Source organism: Saccostrea cucullata, unplaced genomic scaffold, assembly GCF_032062105.1.
Source record: "Saccostrea cucullata isolate Sc308-1 unplaced genomic scaffold, CSIRO_AGI_Scuc_v1 ctg432, whole genome shotgun sequence".
NCBI lineage: Eukaryota > Metazoa > Mollusca > Bivalvia > Ostreida > Ostreidae > Saccostrea > Saccostrea cuccullata.
In genome coordinates this window covers 422,913-447,388 of record NW_026931879.1, presented here as the reverse complement: position 1 = coordinate 447,388, position 24,476 = coordinate 422,913, and the positions used below count along the sequence as shown (strand labels likewise).

The 24,476-nt window shown below is 32.3% G+C and overlaps 1 protein-coding gene across 4 annotated transcripts; it reads right to left on the bottom strand.

Annotated features, from left to right (window-relative positions):
• Positions 1-790: 790 nt before the first annotated feature.
• LOC134233869 (nuclear receptor subfamily 2 group F member 1-A-like) lies at positions 791-24,220 on the bottom strand. Of its 4 annotated transcripts, none has more exons than XM_062715926.1 (4): positions 24,070-24,220; positions 10,746-11,273; positions 10,161-10,211; positions 791-3,572 (listed from the first exon to the last, which is right to left on the bottom strand). In XM_062715926.1, the coding sequence occupies exons 1-4, from the start codon at positions 24,158-24,160 to the stop codon at positions 3,298-3,300; spliced, it is 945 nt and encodes a 314-aa protein (XP_062571910.1). In that variant the 5' UTR covers positions 24,161-24,220; the 3' UTR covers positions 791-3,297. The 4 variants fall into 4 exon arrangements, with proteins under 4 accessions (XP_062571910.1, XP_062571911.1, XP_062571909.1 ...); XM_062715927.1 differs by having other exon boundaries at positions 10,746-11,270; positions 24,070-24,209; XM_062715925.1 differs by lacking the exon at positions 24,070-24,220 and adding an exon at positions 14,288-15,276 and having other exon boundaries at positions 10,746-11,270.
• Between the last annotated feature and the right edge of the window lie 256 nt (positions 24,221-24,476).

Below are 24,476 nucleotides of genomic sequence, written 5' to 3'. Positions count from 1 at the left end.
GCTTATTTTTATCTTTTTTGGCAGATAGTGCTCGCTTCACTTTATCATACAAAGGGCGCAATACATTGACAACCTTGGATAATTTGAGTGGGTTTTAAGTTTGAATGTTTTACTCCAAAGACGAGTTATGGTTTATTCGATAACTTGAATTCCCTTTCGCGGTCATTTTTTTTACACTTCTAAATGAAATTTTTTCCCATGATGTGTTTTTTGAGGGGATGGATTGCTGGTTAAAGCGAAATTTGAAAAAAAAAATTAATCAAAATATAATGTTTTCTGCAGTCATTAAAACTTTAACCTTTCTCACGATTTCAAGGAATTATATACTGTATGGAAAGGAATGTAAATCATTTGTAGAAATATTTAGAGACAGGTGTAATTTCAAAAACATATCTACTACATATAATTACTTCAAAGGTCACTTCTATTTCCGAAAAATTGTTATCTAAAAAAAAGTACGGTTAACATTTAAATAAATACCTAAATCTCCTAAATTATAATACAGCTCGTCATTAAAATATGGTTCTAACAGGTATAAAATCAGCATAAATAATACTTGCCTATCCTTCGTAATTGAATCTTTTTTTCCCAGTTTAAAAATCGACAACTTGTGTAAGTCATTATATTCTAATAGTAGGTCATTCGAAGGCCCAGTATAAGGCTATCTGCTTATTTTTACAGCAGTAAAGCTTTTATATTTTAATTCATTAACGACCCATTAATTTCTAGAAAATGTATTTATATATCAGACTCGATGCAATCAAGATCAACAAAAAAAAAGGAAGATGCATTCTGTCGTTTTACAACACTTTAATATTTCATAAGCCATGGACAGAATTTAGTGTCTTGGACACCTTTTAGCACAACACAGAATAGTACGGGCATAGTCATACGATGGAATAAGAACACACATAATGAAACTCTTGCTATGGCCAGGCCGTGCGACATTAAGTCGGATACTTAGAGTCTCAGACCAGACTTAAGTTCTTGGTTATTACTAGCGTCCGACCAAAGTAAGAGTTTTTTCCTTGAACAAATACTCTGTCAACAATTCTAAAAAAAAATAATTAACAGCTCGTTTAAAGGATGAGTGTACATCTCAGAATTCTCTCACAACTCAATATAATATATTTGTGATAGATTTTGTTGGTTATATATAATAATAATAATTAAACAAAACACTTAATCATTAACAACTCTCATACTAAAGCAACAAAATATTATGGCGGAAGCTTTCCTTTGGCATTTTGAAAATAAAAATCAATGTTTAGATTATCTGGTAAAAGGTACATTCATATGAAGCAAAATAATAAAATGATAAAACTATCCTCGGATTACAATGGCTCAGTTCTGATTTCTTTAAAATTCTAACATGGGAAGCAATTTATTTTGTTTTATGAAAAAAGACTAGAAAAAACAAACACGCACAAAAAAGTGCTGATCTTAAACTTCAACCTAAAAATGTGAAATATTTTAATATTTGATGTGCATGAAAATACGTCCTAAAATTCCTCTGCTGCCCCAAGCTACTTGTTTATAGAGGATGTTTTATACCACTTGTATATAGAGGAATTAAGGATGTTTCGCTGATGAGAAAAAAATCATCAAGACAAGTTTTATCAATATTCAATTTTCAATTGAAATACATAAACAAACAAAGTATCAAATTAAAACAAAACAAAACAAATGTTTAATACTAACCGATTGCTTTATACACTGTGTATGGTGTGTTAATTTCTTTGGCCTCTGATACATATAATGACATAGCCTCTTCAAAATAATAATAAGGATTACAACTCGGATGATTATTAATAATATTTACAGGCAAAAAAATGAGAAGCGAGAGAGATGCGTATAAAATGCTATAGATTATATAAATGTGTTGTTTTTTGAAATATTTAAATAAGTGTGAAAACCTGAAACGTAATTAAACTTGAAAAAGAGTTCTAAATAAAAAAGTTTACTATCTAATACTAGCTCTATAAAGAAACAGCCAAATTGTTGAGTTTGGAATTTTTTTTGTAGTTAGGACAAAAATCTATCTATATATTTGATGGAATGTTATATGACATAAAATTTAGCTGGGTATAAAATCGGGCTTAAATGAACAAATGAAAAAACGGTTTATAACCAAATGAGTGAAAAAAAAATGAATTGCATTTAAAATGGGCTTTTCATTCAAGTCACCAGACCATCTTTCTTGACTACACTGTCAATTAAACAAAGAAAAACAATGGCTGACTGAATGAAACAAAGGGGATTATTACATGAGTAATATTGTTTTAATTCCATGCAACGAAGATCGCCTCGCTAACTACAGGAACATATTTTGATTATAATGCATGCAATGTACATTTCAAGGATATAAAGCGAAAAAAATGCCGTTGTTTTCAACAGTAAAATATACATGTACAAAAATGTATTGCTAAATATATATATATATAAATCTTGATAATCATGCGCACCACTTACATGATTTTGATTATGTCTGGAATGTTACTTCGTACATTCAGCTATTGGGGTTATACATGGCACGATCGTTTTACAGGGGCAAGAAAAAATTCTACTTTACACAAAAAATGTAGAGGAGATTTTCAATCTTTCATTCAAGCCTTGATTACATCATGGCTGAATGGTATGGTGAATACTTTTATATTTCACTTTCAAGAGCGAAAATTAAACGCATAGTGAGACTGTAGCACCGGTTCTCTGCCCTTAGTTCCCTTCTCTAACGCTTGAATGCTGCTAAGGATTCGTTCCTCACAGATCAGAGCAGAGAAGCAGTGAAAACTAACCCTATTTAGTTAGCTCTTTTTTTTAAATGGTCAAAAAATCAGCTGCCTCCTTGACACATGGAAAGATTTTAGAACCTGTGCTCCAAGTTCGACTAAATTTCATAACATCAAAGCTGAAAGCAAGGGGGCACAACCCATGTTTCTAAAGTCAATGAAATATAAGAAAAAAATATGAGGGGGAGTAGCAGTATAATAAAATGAAAATCTCTAATGCACTGCGGTCTTACAAAAACAAAGGCTTGAATTCGAAAAGATTTTTTTGCGAAGAGGAGGGAAATAAATGATTTCTCAATACTATTAAACAACTACCAAAACAGAAAATACACAAGCATTAACAAAAATATATAAAATATCCCTTTTTAACAATATTTTAAAAACTATTATGACTTTTTTCCTGTACAAACCATTGAAAAAAACAAAGATAGGAAAGGGGATTCAGATTTTGGAAAGACTGGGTGTGAGTAGACGTGAACAGTGCCCTATATTTCGATCATTCATATAGTCATTGTATGGACATATAGGGCCAGTTAAACGACCCTCCGCTCAATAGCATGTCTCTAATCAGTGTCTCAATGGGGGTTTTACCAACCAACCGGACGAAGAACAATTGTTCTATGACTTGCGCACTGACCGTTCGTAGAGATGGAAGCCTTAGAAGGAGTTTTCCGAATCGTGTGGGTTGGTTTGGATATTGGCTTCTGACGTACTCCTCCAGGGCGCACTGAGATTTCTCCTGTATGTTTTCTATGTGAGTAGCGTCCGAAAGCCCACAAGCATCTGGAAAAAAAAACAGCATATTGTGCATCATTTGATAGAAATAAAAAGATACCAAAGATGGTAATATTATACTGCACAGTTGACGATGTTTTAAAAAAAAATAAGAAAAAAAATCAATAGATGTCATCATTTACATTTCATTTATAAGTATTTTTTAAAACAACATAGCTATCGATTAAGTGCCTTTAATAACAAACATAAAAAAGGTTCACTGTTTGTCCTTAATTGCATATTTATTACTTTCTTGACATAAATTTCAATTCGATGTCTAAAAATTTCTCAATACTTTTTCATGGATAGAGACATGCACACATGTAAATCGTTTTTATTTTATCTTAAATTCTAAATCACAATCCAATCTTTTTACCTAAATATTCTAAGTCTTGATCATTTCGATTTTGATGTAGAAATAGAAATAACGGCGACTTTTGCTCTATAACTGTAAACTTGGATATGGAAAAAAGGCACTTTTCAAAATTATGAGCTTGATTGAACAAAAAATGAATAATTTCCTTATCTACTTCGTGAACCTGCACACATTTTACACTAAAGAGTATTCAAATTAACTTATCAACTGATTGTAAGATTAATTAACGTTCTGTTAATTGCGCCCGTTGAGTCGCTTTATTGTACTCCAAATTATCAATTTATGAAATAATACTACAAACAAAAAAATTAATATTATCTTTTTCAGTGCTTTGTGGAAATTAACCAGAGAAAATGAATTATTTTATCTTAATTGTTAGTAATAATTCGATTCTGAAGTTTTGTATCTTCGTCTTGAAGCATTTTAGTAGTTATGTGGGATATTATAATTATATAAATTGCTTTTTCTGAGAAATATTTCAGGAGTTTGTATATTTGTATCTTGATAAAATTCTTGATTCATTTTAAAAGGAATGTGGTATGACACAGGTAATATTTTGGTCGACTTTAATTATCATGAATATTGTTGCGTTTAATTAATTTTTATTCGTGATGGTGATACTAAAGACACTACTTTTCGTGATGACTTGGGAGATATGAAAAAACGAATTTTCACGAAGGAAAATTCTTTAAGAAGTGGTAAATTTAAAACTGTCAGTTTGATGCTAGTATTTATATACCGAAAAATTTGCTTGCATTTTATGCAATATGTTGAACATTTCGTCTTCAAAAAGTTTACGTGTTGCGCTTCCTGCTGTTATCTACATGTATCTCGAAAACATAAAAGAGTGAACCGACATGCACACGATAAAACGCAATCTCTCGATTCCGGGTGAGAAAATTATTTCTGTCTTCTAGAATAAGCAGCTGTGTATAGGCAGACATATTTATCGGTGGATTTTTGAAGGTTAACTTATCTTTTAAATTTATCGCCATTTATTCGGCTACCATTAACCATAGCGCGCCCTGATAAAATGTTTGCATTAAATTGGTCGTTACATAATAAGCAAAGGAGAAATGTTAATAGTGAAATTTGCCTGGCCCTGCGCAGCATACTGCAGGTCGTTTTACTTTTTATCATCCTGTAACCTTTCCTGCATAATATAAATACTAATGAGCATGCATCTTTTTCCGGTACAAAGGCAATTTTGATCTGTGACTGACGCTTTGTTCAAATAAACCCTTGCAAACTTGCATCTGACCTTTTTCTTTTTCTAGGAAAAGATTCTTAAAAATTGGTAGACTATCCAACCTGTTCTGTTAAATGTCTAAAGTTCTCTATAACCTTTTCTTTTTTAAGGCAATAAAAATGAATAGATGTCAAACCTTTTTTATGTTGATACATTTTGGAAAATGTAAATGAACTCTTTTTAGGCTTATTCTAGCGAGAGAAACTATGCAGGCAATTATAAATATCCATAATTTATCCTTATATTAACTTCATAAAATAGAATTTATTTAAGACAAAGATATCATTACAACTTGGCTGATTTGATCATAAAACACGATTCAACATATCAAGAAAACCGAGAAAAAGAGGCGAGAAGCATTTTGTAAATTTGCTTCCTTCTTTTTATGTCTGTAAAATTTGCATGCTAGTCTATTTCCCTTAAATGTCAGTTCTGTTTCTCCTTTATAGCGCCGGTATAGGAGGATCAATAGCGCTTTTCAAGCCTAGCTAGCATTCAGAGTCCCATAACGGAAAAATGATCATCACTTTACCGGATAATATAAATAATAATTCATTCAGGTATTTTAACATGTTAGTTATTTGTCAAGAAGGTGAGTCCGATCAATAGGTCTGTGATCGAGACTGGTTAATTTGCAGGAGGCGGGGCATAATACATCGCTCTGTAAAGTCCTAATAACGCGGATGATTATCCGATTCAATGCTGCATCTAATGTACTGCAATTACAACAAATTGTCGAGATTTGTACCGACTATGGACAAAAAACCTTATGCAATAGAACACAGGGCTCACATTGTGACCAAAACACAAATTAATAGCACCATTTTGTCATATGCACATTATCCGCTGTAATTTTGCCGCTTTCAATTTATATGTCAGCAGCTTTAAATGTAAATGCTATAACCTATTTTTTGAAATGCTGAAATATATTACATTTTCTGATTCCGCTTTGCCTCCTCTATAATCTTATCAGCAAGGTTTAATTTCATCTCTTTCTACGCCCATAAAATAACTGTACTTTGCATGAAAGTTTAGAAATATATTTTATAATTTTAAGAGTCGATCAATTAACAAAAAAGTGCACATTATTCTACTCTTTTCTTCAACTTCATCCATGAATTAAAAAAATGCTCCGTTTCTTTTTTAATTGATAACATTACGAGAGAAACCTTCGTTGGTTTTCAAAAATTTAAACAAAGAATTCTCATGGTATGTTTTATCAGAAGAAAAAATGCCTCTAATAATTGCGAGGAGTATTGGGTCATCCACTATGAAAGAGGACAGATGCTTCATTGTAATTCCATGCCTTAATTTATTCATAACTCGTACAGTCGCTAATTTTCCCCAAGGTCTAGAAAACACCAAAGAATACCAGATTATTTTATTTGTCTTATTTACAACAATAAAAATGCGGCATCTGGCTCAATTGCTGTAAAGTTGATTTGTTTTTTATTTTATACAACTAATTAAAAATACTAAACGAATTTTAGTATTGAAATTATAATAATTAATTAGACATTATGTGTCAGAATTTTAAAAGCAATTTCAAGTTTATTGGTTGACAAGATAGGTTGCACTTTGTAACGCCTCGGGCCACTGCTATCTCCTATCACCATCGTGCATGTAACCTCATGATTTAGAAAACGAGAGAAAAATCTCCCTAGGCTATCTAGCTGAAAAGTCAAGGTGTTATCTGAGAGGGGAGGGGGAAAATACTGTATTTTCATCTTTTGTCAACCAGGTTATATTTATTAGATCTAAATTTACATCACAAATATTTCTCCCTAAATATATTTTCAATTTTTATGCTCGTTTAAAAACTGTGGTTTAACAAATCGCTTGATCTCAACAATACCTGTTTAAGGCCTAATTTCTGATTTAGCTAACAGATTCATTTCGGATAACCGAACATATATTTGGAATGGCCTGTTGTTGCACCAGAGTGATATAATATTGCTTCACGTAATCTTTGAACAAAACTAGGGTTTTGGAGCATTGCCAAATTATTTATAGCTAGAGGCAACATGTTTTTTTATTCAGCAGGTTTAGAATCATATGCAGTGTTTCACACTCTTGCAGTGTGCAATGAAAGAGAGAGACAGAGAATAAGAGAGAAAAAAGGGCGCACTCGAGGGCTGAAAAGGTTGAGGCATACTCGGAAATCTTTTCATCGTCATAACAGATCTTGAATTAGACGACAATCTTTAAACATTGCTAGGTTTACACAGATAGCATATCTGGGACTTCATACTTTGGGGGTCATTTTTTCTCGTCACAGAGATTGCTAATAGAGTCATTTAAGTCGACAAAACCTTACATAAGAGAGTAAAGCTACTCGTACTTCACCTTGTATTCGAACTACACCAAAGGTTAAAAACAAATCGTAAAGAATTCCAATGGGTTTTCTTTTTTCCCAAGACATTTAGGGTGACAATTATAAACGCACTCGGGTGTTTTTTTACCATTCTGATGCAAAATCCTGTGGTGAAAGGAAACCCTAATCTCTCTTAAATCCCTCCAATGTAAAATGTCAGGAGGGTGTTACTTTTTCTCATCATATGTGTTTACTTTTATGAAGTTTGAATTTTCGCTGAATATCCTTGTGTCTCTCGCATTTTGCCAACAATATTCGTGTAGATATTTATAATAAACACAAAAAACCTCCCCGGCTGAGGACGTGATATATTGGGCTTTTCCATGCAAGGTTGAATCGAGGTTAAATGCGACTTTATTTTTCCTACTTAATCAAATTCATGACAAGTGTTAATTAATCTTTTATTGTTTGTCATTTATATATGTAACCTTTATGACATTTCACACAAAACCCCTAAAATTGCTAAAGGAAATCGAGAAATAGTTTCGGAAATAATTGCTTTCAAAATACTTATTCAGCTGCATTTTTTCTCATTGTATTCAACCATTAAAAAAATTCATATCTCTTATCATTATTAGGTCAAAAATTGCTATGCACTTTCGGGATGAGCAATGCATCACCCGTGTCAAATAAAAATATCAACGAAAAATAAAAGGCACGCCATTTCCCCGACCGCTGCCTACCCAGTATAGTATTGTGTTCATCACTCTAACCATTTGTAAAAATAAAGAGGAGCGATAAAAGCAATTGACCATTGACGGTCAAGTCGACAAGAAATGCACTCGATAAGCTAGAGATATCGTGGGAAATTTTTGCAAATGAAATAAATTGAGAAGACATGGAACAACTCATGAATATGTGAGTTGATGTTCGAAAGAATTGTTTAGGTCATTACCAAAGAGTATTTCATGCTGAAATGCTGGGTTCTTTCTCTATGATAATCTTTGAATGTCAACAATTCAAATAATAAAATTTACCCCTACACTTACACTGGTGTATTAGTGAATAAAAAAAGAATAAATTTGAGACTACATTTGTGGACAATGTTCATTGTAACAGATCTTCAATTTAAAAACAACTACTGAAAAGGGGAAAACATAGAATTGATACTAATTTGTATTGTGTTTAATAGTTATTATATTTAACTGACTACTCTTTGGTTTTTCATCGAAAAAATCAATAAAATTATTTTAAATAGAGAAAATGTTGTAAGTCAGATTTCAACAAAACATACAAAGAAAAAAATGTACACGTATTTGTTTATTAAATATAGTATCACTGGTGTATCGTCACACTGGTGACCCCTGGCCTGTCTGTGGCACTTGTTTATAAATCCGTCCGAGATAAATTAATATTTCCTAGCCGTCTGGCATCACTTTTCATCACTTCTTAGATTTTTTGTGCGGTGTTGTATATCTATGTTATATATTTTGAATGTAAACGATTCATGAAAATGTCCCGTTCTATGGTAAATAATTTTTTTCTTTATAAATATCAAAGCTATTCTGCTTGCTTGCATTTTATATAATTTGTATGTCTTCTCAGAAATAATTTACCCTATCTTTATCTATATATACGTAACAGGTTAATTTCCCTTTTTTGTGTGTTGCTTTCAAATATTTCTTTTATATGAAAATTATTTATTAAGAATCTCACCTTTTGTAATTGCATGTATTATACCGTGGTTATTATTAGTTTTAAAATATGTCGCCATAATATTTGTCCTAGGTCACGGTGAACTCCCGGTATGAATGCTACATTGACAGTGTACCAAGGATCAAAGACACGTCCTCAAATCTGACAATCTTTTTCTTTACATTGCAAGCATCAACGACTTGATTGATTGTTTTGTATGCATTTTTTTCTGTTCTTGGTCATTCAAGAGGTGAATGTTCGATGCGTTTTATGTAGCCAAAATTTAGCACCAAAAAAAATTGTCCAAAGCTCTTTTTTTTAATTATTAAAGAAGAAATAGACAAAAAAGGCTCTTGAAAGTGATAAATTTTTTCGAGGTTTCAGGAATAATATTTAAATTTTTTAAAGGAATTTATCTATCTTTCTATTGCAAATATACTTCTGGCGGTTATTGAATCATTCAGTTTTACATGAATTGACCATTAAATTTTACCTTATTTACTGAAAAAAAAAGGAAACCAAAAAAGTTCATGTAAGAACAGAGTCTGGACATAAGATTGGCTACCCCAGTTCCGTCACAAAACCCAAAATTTTTCCTGACTTTCTTTCCCAATAATAATAATCCCATCACAGAGTTGCTTTTTCTACTAATCTAAGGAAATCTCATATGTTAAGGGCAGAACGGATCAAATCACAGAAGCTTGATAATTTGATAGATATTTTAATTCTTGTGATGCAAGATGCATTTTTGAAATAGTCGATATGCATGGTTTGATGATAAAAAATATCTTTCCTTGGTACAATTTCATTACTCTACGCCTTTTTAAAATTCTATTTTATTAGAATTTTTGGAAAACCTAAAGTGTAATATACTGATCTAATAACTCCATCAAATGAGGTGTCCCATTTACGCGGAATATGAACGAGAGTTGGACGAGACCATGTGTAAAGGGAGATACTTACTGTATCCGTTGACAGCGGGTCTTTGGGACGGAACTGGTTCAGGTTTTCTATCTGTAAAATCAAATATAATATTCTACTCTCTGTAACAACTTTAATTTATTTGAAAGATTTTTTTTATCTCTGAAATCAATACAATTTTGCGAACTTGGCTTTTTCTATTTTATGAAAGATCTGCACGATATTATGTTCAATAGAGAGGTTAAAAGTAAATAATAACAGAATTATGCAATATTTTCAATATGAAATCAATTTACAGGGTTCAAACCCTGTGGGAGTTAGGAGAGCTTCTGTGTATATTTATTTAAACATAATTCATTACGGATAAAACCTTTTCTGATCAATATAAAACTGACTATTTGCACAGCCTGTATGAAACACGGAATTAAAACTTCAGTTTTCATTGCACAGGAGGTTGGATGATATAACACTATATTGTTTATTACAATTTACACCTTGGGTATTTTTTGCTTATTATCTCATTTGATTTTTTAACTGTCTGTTAACATGATCATAACTAAACCGGATAAATAAATGAAAAGGGTGGAACTTGCATAAAAATGAAAATAAAATGAGTAAAGAACAAACCTGAACTAAATAAAACAATGGCTTTAAGACAGCTATATTCAGCGGAATCCACATGGAGAGTCTTTAGTTTCTCCACTTGTTCCTGGAATATCCGAATGTGGTCCATGAAAGCTACAACACGGTCAGCGGCCATAGGGCTAGCATGGAGACCAGCCGCTGCTAGAAGGGGGGCCACATGAAGCGGCATAGAGCACTGGGCTGCATTCAACACAAATAGCTCGCTCCAACTCAGTCGAAGCAAAGCAACTTGGTCTGTGATTTGCAATTCCGGGAAAAAGGGAATATTTCTTGCCCATTCTACAGCACTAAACAACAATCTTGCGGCTAGTTCACATATATTTTCGATGCCCATAATGTTATTAGGTTGCATACACTGTCCATAACGTGATGTTGGATATGGTTCGGCTCTTAGTAACATGGAAATGAAACTGGAAAGATATGTGTGTCCATTTAAGGGGTCACCATTTGCCCAAGTGACTTGTCCGGGGAAGGGATGCTGTGTTGGTGGAACTCTCCCTCTTTGAACTGCTGTAAAAATGTAAATGAGAGAAAAACTAAGACTAGAAATTCAGTTAACTCTTTTCAGTTTATTTGATAGGTAGTGTGAAAAAAAACTATATATGAATGCACCTAAAACTAATGGATTGATTCAGCATGTCGAGGACCAGTTCATTAGACAGGCTTTGTGATATCCACATCCCCTCTGTTTTGTTCAGATTGATTTGAAAAAAACCACAAAACGCTCTTCCTTAACCACATAACGACATGCAGACAGGACATGTACAAGGAAATTCTCCAAATTATTCATGAAAGTATAATTTTCACTTTGGCTTTGGGACAAAGCTACTGATTTGTACGTTAACTGGTCATTAAAAGTCATTCTCATTAATGCATAAAAAGGCTCACAAAAACAAAACAATAGAGGAGATAGGTGAAAGGCATGTCTATTGAATCTGTCAGTTTATTCATTACATAACAGTGATGAACGACTTTACAGTAACTTTACTTGTACTTTAAACACACGTGTTTATATATCTATAGGTACAACATGAACTCATCGGTAAAAACACATCAGCTATTACTTCTGTAACGCAATCAATTACAAACATCGAATCTATTTCCCCTTTTCTGCATCAGCCTCAAAGGAGGGTTCGACTGCAAAGAACTCCGTAATAAAGCTCGTAAACACATTTGAAAAAGTGTGAATATCATATAACCCAATGTAGGAACAAAGAGATGCTGGGAAAACATCTTGAGTTGGACTGTGAAACAAAAGACAAGCGAAGGCTTCTTGCAGTCAGTGGAAAATTATGCCGCTATAATTGATTTCATGCAATGACACTTTCTTGTCGAGGGATGTGGAGTGGTCCAAAAAAGACGCATTTACAAGTTTTTCTATAACGACAGTGTAAGGAGATGGACTACAGTATCATGCATGTGTTATGTAACGCGAATTTTTCTCTGGCTTTTCATGTTAATTACATTCACCCATTCCGCAAAAGAAAGTAATTACTCGTGTACAAATGTCTCACATTTGAGCATGAAGTCATAAAGATTTTTATGTAATGTTATTACCCAAAACCTACTTGAAATGAAAGGAGAAAAAATATAGCGCTATAAATCTGCATATGTTCAAATATCTTGAGATGCACACTCTCATGATAGTGCATGCATGTGCAAAGAGGATTTTTTTTCTCCCGCGCTCACGTTTGCGTTTTTAAATTCAAGTTTATATCTTTGTTGAGCTCGCTGCCAACTTTTTGTACCCATGATAAATCCGTATGTCAGTTCGGTGTTGCACAGCTATGCGCAAAGCGACACCTGCGATAGTCTGCGTACATGTCTGGGTCGTGATTAACTTTTAAAAAGGTCGTCGTGTCACGGCTTTCTGACTTGGCGATATGTAAAACTAAATATATATATATCCTATGCTAAACAAAGCCGTTCACGCACGGATCCTTGATTTTTATTTTGTAATAATCCTTTCCCCATTACATGAATAATTTGCCTTTTTTTCTTTTGTCTCTTGTGGCGGTTGTTCATCTATAATGATCAAATATTAACGTATAAATTCAATATAAAATGTTGGTTGAGTGAGATAACCTTTTTAATATGTCATTAGGGAATTTCGTCCAGGTCACATTGTTCATTCAGTTAAAACAATAAAAAAAACAACATTGTCGTCGTTATGAGCTAAACCTTGGTTTGCCTAATTCCCATGTCTGAGCTCAAGTTTTCATAAAGATAACCATGTAGCTTTTTTGATAAAGGAAAGCTTCGTGAAATATTTCCTCTTTGCCTACATGTAATATTCAGGGTTTTTCATGTATCAAATTAAATGCAATGTTTATTCTTTATTTTATTATTTTTTTTAAAGATAACCAGATTTCATTTTGATTTTAAATTAACTCAGCAGATGAGTTAGATGATTATTTTCTTTTTAAAAAATATGACATTACAAACGTATTTAATATTTCAATACTAAGATATGTTCATTGTAAGCACGATTCAATAGTCTACACCTGAGTATACATGTAAAATGTGTCCATTCACATGAATGTCATAAATGATTTGATATTTTCCCCATTTCATATTAAGAAAATTAACTTAAACTTTATATTATATATTATTTCAAATGTGGCTATAATAACATAAGAAAGAACTTCCTGTTGATTTTGCTTTATTTTTATAAATAGATTTTCAAATGTAAATTCATCCCAAATTATTTTTCTCAGCAATTTTTCTCCGATTATCTGAGAGGATAGTGTAAAAGAGTATAATTGATAAACAAAAAATAATAAAAGCGTAAACAATAATTTTCATGATCTTCATTTTGTTATCATGAATAAATTGCAGATTAAGTTTGACAACTTTTATTAACATACATTTATAAATTTTGGCATTAATTATCAAATGCAAATATATGTTTTAAAACATGCATTTTAAAAAGCATGTCTGCAAATTTAAACGGTGAATTTCACAAGCATTTCCTGCCCGGCTACGTTAAAACATAACTGGGGAATTTTATCCTTGTGCTTTTAAAAACATGTTGAACTACACATCCGTTTCAAACTTCAATTTTCATTTCAAACAGGAAAACCGAAATACTCCTCACACTTAGACAAAATATCATTTTAACGATTATCGGAAGACAGTTAAACACTAGACCATGATAGGGGTTAAAATTACAAGTCATTCGTGTGAATTATTCATCGTACACCAATTACCGTATTCTCGTTTTGAATTGAATAGATACACAAAAATGTTTAGTTGACTTGGTTAAAAAACATGGTCAATTTTAGAAATTGAACTACACGTGTGCTTGAAATAATTAAAAATAATAATCATTATCTTTATGTTTTACTTAGCTTTAATTTCACGTGATTTTAGGTGGCATGAATTAATATAGTTCAATCATACAACAATAGCATTATTTTTTTTTTTTACTCTATATCATTTTCAAAGAAATCAGATCAAAATGTTATAAAAATGTAATGAATGACACAGTCAGTATTATGATAACGAGGAGGTTTAAAACCTACCTTCTCTACGCATTCCCATTTTAAGACATTTTTTAAGTCGGCAGTATTGACACTGATTTCGATGGTGTTGGTCAATGGGGCACTGTCGGCTTCCACGACACGTATATGATAAATTTCGCCTAACTGACCGTTTGAAGAAACTTTTGCAGCCTTCACAAGTAAATTGTCCATAATGTTTTCCGGAACTTTTGTCCCCACACACAACACATTCTATAACTTGTTGTTTATTGTCAGGTGACCCTACCCCATTCGGAGTACCATTGGTGGTGGGTTGGGCAGCAATGACAGTGGTAGGCGCCGGTTGCCCCTGGGTCGGGGTGACAGCTGTGGGGGTCGGTTGTGGGGGAGGGGCACTTGGTGGTGCCACTGCTGTCGGTGTGGTTGCACCAATGTCTTCCACGGGATCCCTTGGCCACGTATTGACTGCATTCGGTGGTGTTGGGTTTAAAGCCATCATATAGGGAAATATTTACATGCAAGATTTCGAGTGTATAGTGTTGTGTATCAAAGGTTATCCTCCAGATGCGGAAAAATATGAAACTTTTATGGCAGAACCGATGTCATCTGCAAAGTTGACTCCAGATGGCCAATACTGTTTCCATACAACACACTACCGAACCACATTTGATTAGGTCGTCCTCATAATAACCAGAGTCGTCCACATACAACCTTTAACATGTGTTGGATCGTAAATATAAACGTATTCTAAAGAGAAGAGATGGTGAGACGGTGGTGTGACGAGGTTCGCGCGGAGTGATTCCACATCGCCAGGAGTGGGTGGCCTAGAGTAGCGCTCTGTATGTTTTGAACTCTGACATTCGTATTAAAACTGTTGAGTTTCTATGGCAGTTTTCCATATAAGGAGTCTAATGTCACATAAGTTCAAGAAGTATATCTCTGAGTGACAATGGCAGTCGCTTGGTCGAGGCCCCTTCGCTCTGGGGGCATAACACCGCACCATCTTCCTTGCTCCTATTGGTAGAAGCGGCCACTGGCAATCATTATTGCAGCTGTCAATTATAAATTTAATATTTCTGCGCACACTTTCAGTGGCATATAATCTAGAAGAGGTCGTGCCCACTGCCGGTCCAATGAATATCAGTATGGTAGGAGGGTCTAGCCAGCCCCTGGTTATTATTCAAGTGTCAAAATGGCGAACAGCCTCTCGCGTATCTTGTGTAACGTTAGTCAATGAAATTATTAATGCACCGTGTATCTGGTATTCCCCGCGTGAAACTGTCGTCTGCTCCTATCCGTGGTTTGTCGTCTGCTGTTATTGCAAATATTGAAAATGTATAAAATTTGGAGTTTATCAATTTTACTAAACTTATATCTCGATCCATGAAAACGCAGGTAAAGTTTTTCGTTTGTTTTTTCTTCTTCTTCGATGGTTATAAATCTGACTTTTATCTGATTACCAACAGTTTTACCCAGGTGACTTACGGACAAGTAAATATATTTCGTGCACTCCAAGCATAATGTGGTAGTTATTTATCAAAAGTCTGCTGACCTAAATTTGAGGTCACGATCGAATGCAGTTGTTTATCTTTAATTCTTCAATTGTAGACTAAGCCGTTTGCGCAACGTTACCTAAATTTTAAGGTCATAACCCGTCGGGCACATTTTAAAAGATTGCGCAGCGCATGAATTTCCCTGCCGTGCACTGCATTATCTGTCTGCAGACATTGATAACATTTAAATTATAAGCCACCATGCCAAGATTTTAAGAAAAAGAAATAAATAGAAATGGGATTAATTTTTTGCAGATACTTTTATTCCATCCTGAGGAATACAATTTAAGATTTCAAGAACATATTTTCGGAAAAGTAAATTCATTTATGATAACATTTTCACACAACATATAAAATAACAGAAATTATAGATTCTGAAACAATGGAATCTGTGGACAGTCACACGCCTCCAGGGAGGAGCTAGAAGCACAACATATACATCTCTTTTCTGTAGTTCATCGATCGAAATCCCACATTTCCTAAGAGCGCATACACATATTTCGTATTAAGAGTAAAATAACAAAATCTTTTTCCTTCCTAAATTTTAATATTTTTCCTTAAACAAGTTACATGTACTTCTCTCTCTGTAATAATGATATTTGTATAGCGTTTGACCAAGTTAGAGAATTTGGTGAGAAGTGGGAAAATGTATATAAACATATATACAGTTCTTTGTAAGAATTAAAATGTTTTAGGAATGTTATTTAGCTTAGTTACTGTTTTTGGGAATATTTCTTTTCAAAAGTTTATTTTTACATTTTACCTTAATGAAATTTAAATACATCTCCAATGAATAAAATATTGAAAAAAAAACATGTTACTCTTCTAGTGAGAGTTAAGAAAATTGGTCTGTTGTATCTAGATACAAAATTAATATCCTACCAATATCCCTATCCTAAATTAATATATGACAATAAATAAAAGTTTTATACTTCACCAATACCAGTTTCAACTAATTTAAGATTTAAAAAAAAATATAAAAGATTTTTACATTTCTTGTGTACAAAAAATCCTGTACAATTTACATTCAGAATATCTGCCTTTTATGTTAAACCAGACGTTATTATGCGGCGCTGGGTAGCCCCAGATAAGAGCTTTTTATGGAGTAACAACACCAATCTATTAATTGTATAATACTGTCTTTTGTGCGACAGGTCGATAGCAATCTTTTTGCGCTCTTCTCAAACATTAGTCTGACCTAATCTTTGATAGGAGGTTTCGTAAACAAAATATCACCTTACGGATAATTTGAAAACATTGAATACATGTGTATGGCTTTTTTCCAACCTTTTTGGACCATCATTCAATGGCGAGACCTGTGATCAAAGAGAGGGCATTCAAGTCATTCAAATACACGTCTTTATTGAATATCATGCAGAAATATTTCTTAAACATTGTCAACTGACATTTGATCTGGAGGGTGTGCACTGTTAATTATTTATATACACAGGCTAATTTGGGATTATGTCCATGAATGTGTGAATTCCCGGTAAAGTTTGACGAATATTTATATATATTTTTAAATTGAGCTATTTTATCACCAAAGTTTGCATGTTATGTACATGTGGTAAAGGAAAATCTTATATTTTGAATTGTTTTGTTAGAGTTTAATAAAAAAAAAATATTCTCGCAAAAATGTTCGTTTTTATTATTTCAAATCTTAAAGATTGTACTTGATTCTATTTTATTGTGCCATTAAGTTTAAGATTTTTTTTTCTCAGTCATGTTTAAAATAAAATCAAGCATCACGTCATCTTTTATATTCTAGTACTCGCAGAAAAATTGACATGAATTTTGGTAAATTTACGAAAAAGTTGCCTATAGAACTATCAAAAAACTTCTCTTCCGGTCAATGGTGTATCATAAATGTACCATGCCAAGCAACGGTCATAAGTTGCGCGGGAGTCCAAGCCCTGATTGACCAGCTAATTGAGCGAGTTGACGACTTCTCGCGGTCCGTGATAGGAGCTGCTTAGTGGTTTATTGGACGATCAACACCTTCAGCTTCCATTACAAATCTCTCAGCAGCATGTTCCTCCAAAGTGGTTACTGAATGTATTGACATATGTGATTTACTTTTGTCGAATGTCCTACACGTCTTGGTGTTAAATAGATCTTTAGATATTGTGAAAAAAAAAATAATCTCAACCAAACCAAAAGGCGCACTCAAACTTGTATCAAAAACTTATTACAAGATCAGTATTAAAAATGTTTTTTTTTCCATTGATTTTATTATTTTAAATGTATTCATAGCATGATAATAAGCCCAGTCGTTTTCTTGATCACTATTTGCTTTTTTCACGATAAAGTTGATAATTTTCTACGATAAAGTATTCACTAAGTAGTATATACTGTATACTTTAACCATGTGAATATTTTTAATTCATTTCTTTTTGTTTTTGTTTGTTTGTTTATCTATTTATTTGGTTTGGTTGTAAAATAAATGAACATAACAGAAATATTTTTAAAAAATATTTCAGATTTCAGAAAAATAATTTTTTATTTACAAAGAATTTACATTGTTTGGTATTAGAGTTATTTTTTCTATTCCCAGCATAATATTGTAAAACATAAATTTTGAATTCTTTTATCTTGGTTAAGATAAAACTCGCAACAGCGTATTATTGTCGCAATTTTACTCGTCTGACATATACATATATATTCCTAATTTTTGTTCTAAAATAGAAATTAAAATACCTTAACAATTAAGAAAAAAGCGACCAACAAACACATTCCTTTTTATGCGTTTATATGCGTTCTTATACATGTACGTAAGCAAACTATATACTGTATTATATATGAAATCTTTAAAATACAAACCCACGAAGAGACACGATAGGAAAACATGTATTTTGAAGCCATTGTACACTTTTTAAAATTGAAATCCCATCATTGTAATTCACTTAAGAATGAAAAAATAAGTTTCAAATTAAAAAATAATCTGCTTAAACCACATTTATATTTTTTTGTTTTTAGAGACTTATCTAATTTTTGTTGTTGTTACAATATTTCCTCATAAAAGTTAGCATTGCTTAAATATTATGCATTAATATTTGCTTTTTATTAACAAAACGTATTTAAATATTAAAGAGGAAAAATTCCAGAATCTCATCATCACAAACATTTTTATTTTTAATGAAAAATTATTCAATTGTGAATATTCCATTTTAAAAGAAAATAAAAAAAAACCCCAAAAACTATTGCACCTCATCATTGTAACAAAATAATTTACGTTCCAAATTAAAAGTCGCACTATCTATATTATTGTTAATCAAAGGTTATTTGATCTTATTCCAAAAATCAACAGTTCAATAGTTAAAAAAATTCTTGAGATACAAGAATACATAACTTAAATACCTTATTTATGCGAAAAGGTTTTAGTGTAAAAACGAACTGTACATGTGTATCATAAAAGAAGATAAATTTAGTAATTAAGAAGTGAAAACGCTAAGGATAATATTTTTACGTGCAATTAAAATGCGTAGAAAAATTCATGTTTTTGCGCTTCTCTTATTTTAAATTGGAATAAGATATCGTCTTCGTTGTTTCTAAGAAAATTAGCTCCCCTAAAAAAACAAGTATATCTATATGATAAACCAAAGAGCCGTCCACTCTTTTATACATAATTCAATTATAAAGACTCCCTTTACCACAAAACTTAATAAAGATGTGGTTTTGTAATTACACCGAGTAACATAATTTGACCAAGGATAATAATTCGGGTCATAAAACACTGGGTTTCTGATTTTACAATATCTCACTGTCGTTTGATTCTTATCAATGAAGCAACAAAGATGTCAAGGCATTTTTCCATATAATCTAATTTTGTTTCTTGTCCAGGTCAATGTCGCTTCAAATCTGATTTTTTGTTTCTGTTCTTTCAAGGAGATCAAATTGTGCATCGAAAAAAGGATTAAACGGAATACGAACACCCCTCTTTATGTATTACCTATAATTATATATTTTGTTACTTTCGACGGCAACATCTACCGTGACTTGTATATAAAACAAAGTTCGTGGAATATGTATACAACTGTTAAAAATGTTCCTTTGTAGTTAAGGACCGGTGTTAAGATTGTGTCACAGAAGTTTAGGGCTGATTATGCAGTATAAGAAATACAACTATGCTTTAGAAACAGAACTTGCAGTTGCATTGTTGCAGACAAAGAGAAATGCGATTTCATGACGAGATAAACTACATCATTTACAACTTTCACATTTGCCGTAGAAGAACAAAATAGTTTTGTGTGTTTCATATTTTGAATTTCCAAAATCGATAAAACTGCAGCATCATTAGCAGCCTTAGACACGTGTCTGTATACGGTCCACGTGGCTTTCTAGTTAGTCTTGTCTCTGATCCATTACCACAAGATGGTATAAGCCGAGAAACAACTACGTTAGCTACTAGAATAGCTGCCATTACTAGATTAACTTAAACATGACTTTGAATTTAACAAAAACTTATACATCTTTGCACAGCACTATTGGCATGATATGAATGGTTACCATTCATGACAAGCAAGTATAAGCAAATGCTTATTATTATTCATGAAAAGCAAACAATATTCACAAAACAAATGTTTATCGTTCATGACAAGGAAACAATATGCACACATTAATGACAAGCAATGTATAAAACAAATGGTTACCATTCATGACAAGCAAGCAATGCACAAACAAATGGTTACCATTCATGACAAGCAAGCAAAGTACAACACAGGAGGTTACAATTCATGAAAAGCAAACAATATGTACAAAACAAGTGATAACCATTCATGGCAATCAAACTGTGCACAAAAAGAATGGTTACCATTCGTGACAAGCAAATGACTTCCACTACTAGTATTTACTACTTCAAAGAAAATTCAATGACTATAAAATAATTTTTAAATGAGATACGTTTTAATTATTTTTAATAATGTCACGTCAAATAAGATTACATTTTCAAAGACTTTCATTACTCATACACATATTGTGTTTGAAGATGAATTGTGATGAGTTTTATAATTACTTCGAAAATAATAAGGAATACTTTGATTCAATAATAAATCTTTTGTTAATGAGAGTTTGTCTTTCATCTTCGGTGACATAAATTAACTGTATTGGGGTTTTCAAGGACAAACCTAGGACCTTCGATGTGTCTCATTACGGGGAATCCTATCACCCTTTATATATATATTATAGAACTGATCTTAATGTGTAGAAAGCTGTTGTTTTATGTCATGTGAAATATTTGTTCCATTTTAAAGAAACCATGATTCCGTTGAATTTAAAAGTTTACATGTACGTGCAAAAATACACAAATTTTTATAAACACAAATATATATCCAAAAATTATTGCGAATTGAAAATTACGTCTGCTTCTGAACCACGCTAACTTATCTATGAACCACGCGGTGACCTTATCATCTCATTTGATACAGAGGCCCCAATTGGGGAGAAGAAATAAGTACATGTACGTGCAAAAATACACAAATTTTTAAACATATTTCGAAGTACAGAAATACAGGAGTTACAAATTAGTAGACTTCAGCTTGTAATATTATAAAATCTACACTTTGAAAAACCTTGCCTAGATCTACATGTTAACGTTGAAACATTCACAGCTTTTCACTTTGAAAACACCCGCCAAAATTTACACTTTGAAAACACTCGCAAAGACGAACACATTGAAAACACTGGAATAGACCTGCACTTCAAAAATACACTTTGAAAAACACCCTCAAATTCAAGTATGTGGATTTTAACGAAAAAGTGTGTATCGAAGGGAATAACTCTATGATAGAATCCTTGAAAACACTGAATTCGCACAATAATCGCATGCATGTTCCTGCTCATTTAAAGCTTCTTTTTTTAAATTAAGACTTGCATATTACTAGTACCTTTATGAAATACGCATAAGATATCTTGTATTGAAAATTAGCTAGAAAGATGTATTTATTGAAAGCCTTTATTTTGTTCAAAGGTCATAATTTAAAAGAACAATTATCAAATGAATGAAATGGAAGTTTTGGCAAATAGGTCACTAGAAATGAACTCTATATAGATATACAAATACTTTCTGTTAGAAATTAGTGATCAAACTCTTAAGTAAAGGTTCTTTCATTATATATAGGTTTTCTCCATGTTATGGCTCGGGATAAAGTTAACATTTGTTGCCTGAGATCAAACACCACGATATATTGGCATTTAGAACTCTAATGATCGAATGATTTAGTTCCTCTCTAAGCCAAATGTATCTTTTACACACTGGGAGTTAAGATATGAAAATGAATGTCAAATTAAAATGGACGAAAAACGGATATACTGGATGGCCCATAAATAACTAAAAGACCAAGAGTCGAAGAATTTTTTTGTCATACTGCGATGCCTGCGGCTATCCAGCTTTCCTTTCCGCGACTTAAGATACATCATCTCTATTTATTACAAATTTATGGGATTAATATCATCATATTGTGCGATAGCAACTTCTCGTATTTTCCCTCGTGTCGTGCTGACGGCCATTACAGTCAAAGTCTCGCGCGCGGGAATGTAAATTGCGCGTGATTTAGTGTGGATTAGTTACCTCCGAAAAAAAAGAGCAATCTTCTTGTCATAAGATCATCATTTTCATTTACCATAGAAAATCTATTTATATTTAGAGTTTCTCGTAAATCTCTATCACATAAATAGCCTTCCAGGACATAATGCCGTAAACTACATTCATCTACATCGAAGATAGTTCATGCTATTTGTAAATTAAATCAAAGATGGGTCTGGGTGCAGCAATTTCTGTGACGTATGCACATCAATCCTTCCAATGGCTGACCAGGATTCAAATTTGTGTGTTTTAGAGCAGAATGGATGTAAAAATGTATAAGTTATCGCCAGTCTCTACCAAATGTGAATGCATAATTCCAGTTTGAAGATAAGTCCAATAGCAATATACCTTGCAAAAGCAACTTCGGTTAATTATACGAATGGAAGTACATTTTATTAACATAGACATACTGAATACTTTAATTAAAAAAACTATTTTATTAGGAATATCAAAAAGTATATTTGAAGTTTAGAATTGAGTCGGTTTTAATTTGCTTCTCAGTAAAAAAAAACTTCAAAACAGTCATTTGGCCACAATCCGTTAACCGGAGAAAAAACAAATTTTATATACCAGCCTTTTTTTTTTTTAATTTAACAGAAAAAGTAACGCTTTTAAATTAAGAAAGACTTGAAATTGTTTCGAATATTTAAACATTTTTATTATCATTCAGGTGATACATGTATACTTTTGCTATGACATATCCTTTACATTTTGAAAAATATCACAAAGAAATTGATTTGAATAATATCTGGCATTATCAGGAGATATATGGCCATTTTCGCTATAATATATCCATAAAATTTCTTTCTACAATTTGAAAAATTGCACAAAGACATGAAACAAAGGTTTCTTTTTTATGTTCAGCTACCATTTTTTTTATATCATACGACCTAAACCTGAGTTAAATTATCATAGAATTCCACAGTAATCTTCTCTGTCTATTGTCTTTTTTTCTGCGAAAAAACGTTCGAATCTTTGGTTGCGATTCAATTATGACCCGACTTTCTAAAGGTCTTGAAAATAGTTTATAATGCAAAAGGATGTTAGTAGCATCTGCGATTTCAAGTCAAAGACCATTAATGTTGAAAAAGCCATTTGCTTGTGTAATAAAAAGATACAAATTAACCATGTATATGTCATTAAAAGAACCCTACAAAGGTTTTCAAAAATCAATTCGTACGAATACACTTCATCTCTTTAGTCAGGTTAGTTGTTAAAAATTTACTTAGAAAAAAGTATATATACATGTTATATATGACTGAAAAGTTTATGCAATAATTATTCTGAATAAATTCATTCACAGATAGGTTAAAGCAACATAAATCTACTCAATACTGGAATTTCTCAAATTATTTTTTAACGAATCTGATCATTTTCCTTTCTGAAAACTATTTTTTTTTTCTATGAAAAGTGCAACCAGTTTCCTGCAGCCAAATTTTTACTCGAAAAACCACACTAAATCTAATATTATGATGATCAAAATGAACAAAGCAGAACATTTACGATGAAATAATGCAATAACAATTCGCAATCTGGACCATAAACAAGATCATAGGCGAGGTTGAAAGTGGAACATTGATTGGCCTTACGTGACCTCACAAATTTGCCTTGATCTCCGCATGCGCATTGGCCGGAAATTTTTATAACCATTCTAATTTCACTATGGATATGTAACTTTCAAGAATGCTTACCTCGAATTGGAAAAGGGATGACTAGATCCGTTTTTTCGGAATCTTTCTCAGTTTTCCTGCCAAAGACGACAATTTCTTTGTGATTCTTCATGACAGATGATTTTAGAGAATGAAAACCAAACACGATGCTTTTGTCAAATATTTTTTTTCCTATGCGACAAAGTTTCTGTGGTGGAATAAAAAATATTACACAAAGCGTAGATTATCGATCGTCAGACTGCTTCACAATTAGCTATTGACGATCTAATTCGAAAAACAGACTGCAGCCATAAAGTGGTTTCATATTCATCATGTTTACAAAGAATTAACACAATATTTCCAGTTTTATCGCCTACTGTCTAATCTTGTAGAAAACAATGATTTCAGATTTTGTTTCTTGCATTAAAAACTTTCCACCAGTATGGCAC

Excerpts from the sequence above, each read along its gene's own strand:
- LOC134233869 (XM_062715924.1), bottom strand. The coding sequence starts at position 14,744 with ATGATGGCTTTAAACCCAACACCACCGAATGCAGTCAATACGTGGCCA. Across the intron at positions 11,274-14,287 it reads AATGGGAATGCGTAGAGAAG|CAGTTCAAAGAGGGAGAGTT; the intron begins GTAGGTTTTAAA and ends ACATTTTTACAG. Across the intron at positions 3,573-10,160 it reads ACCCGCTGTCAACGGATACA|ATGCTTGTGGGCTTTCGGAC; the intron begins GTAAGTATCTCC and ends TTTTTTTTCCAG.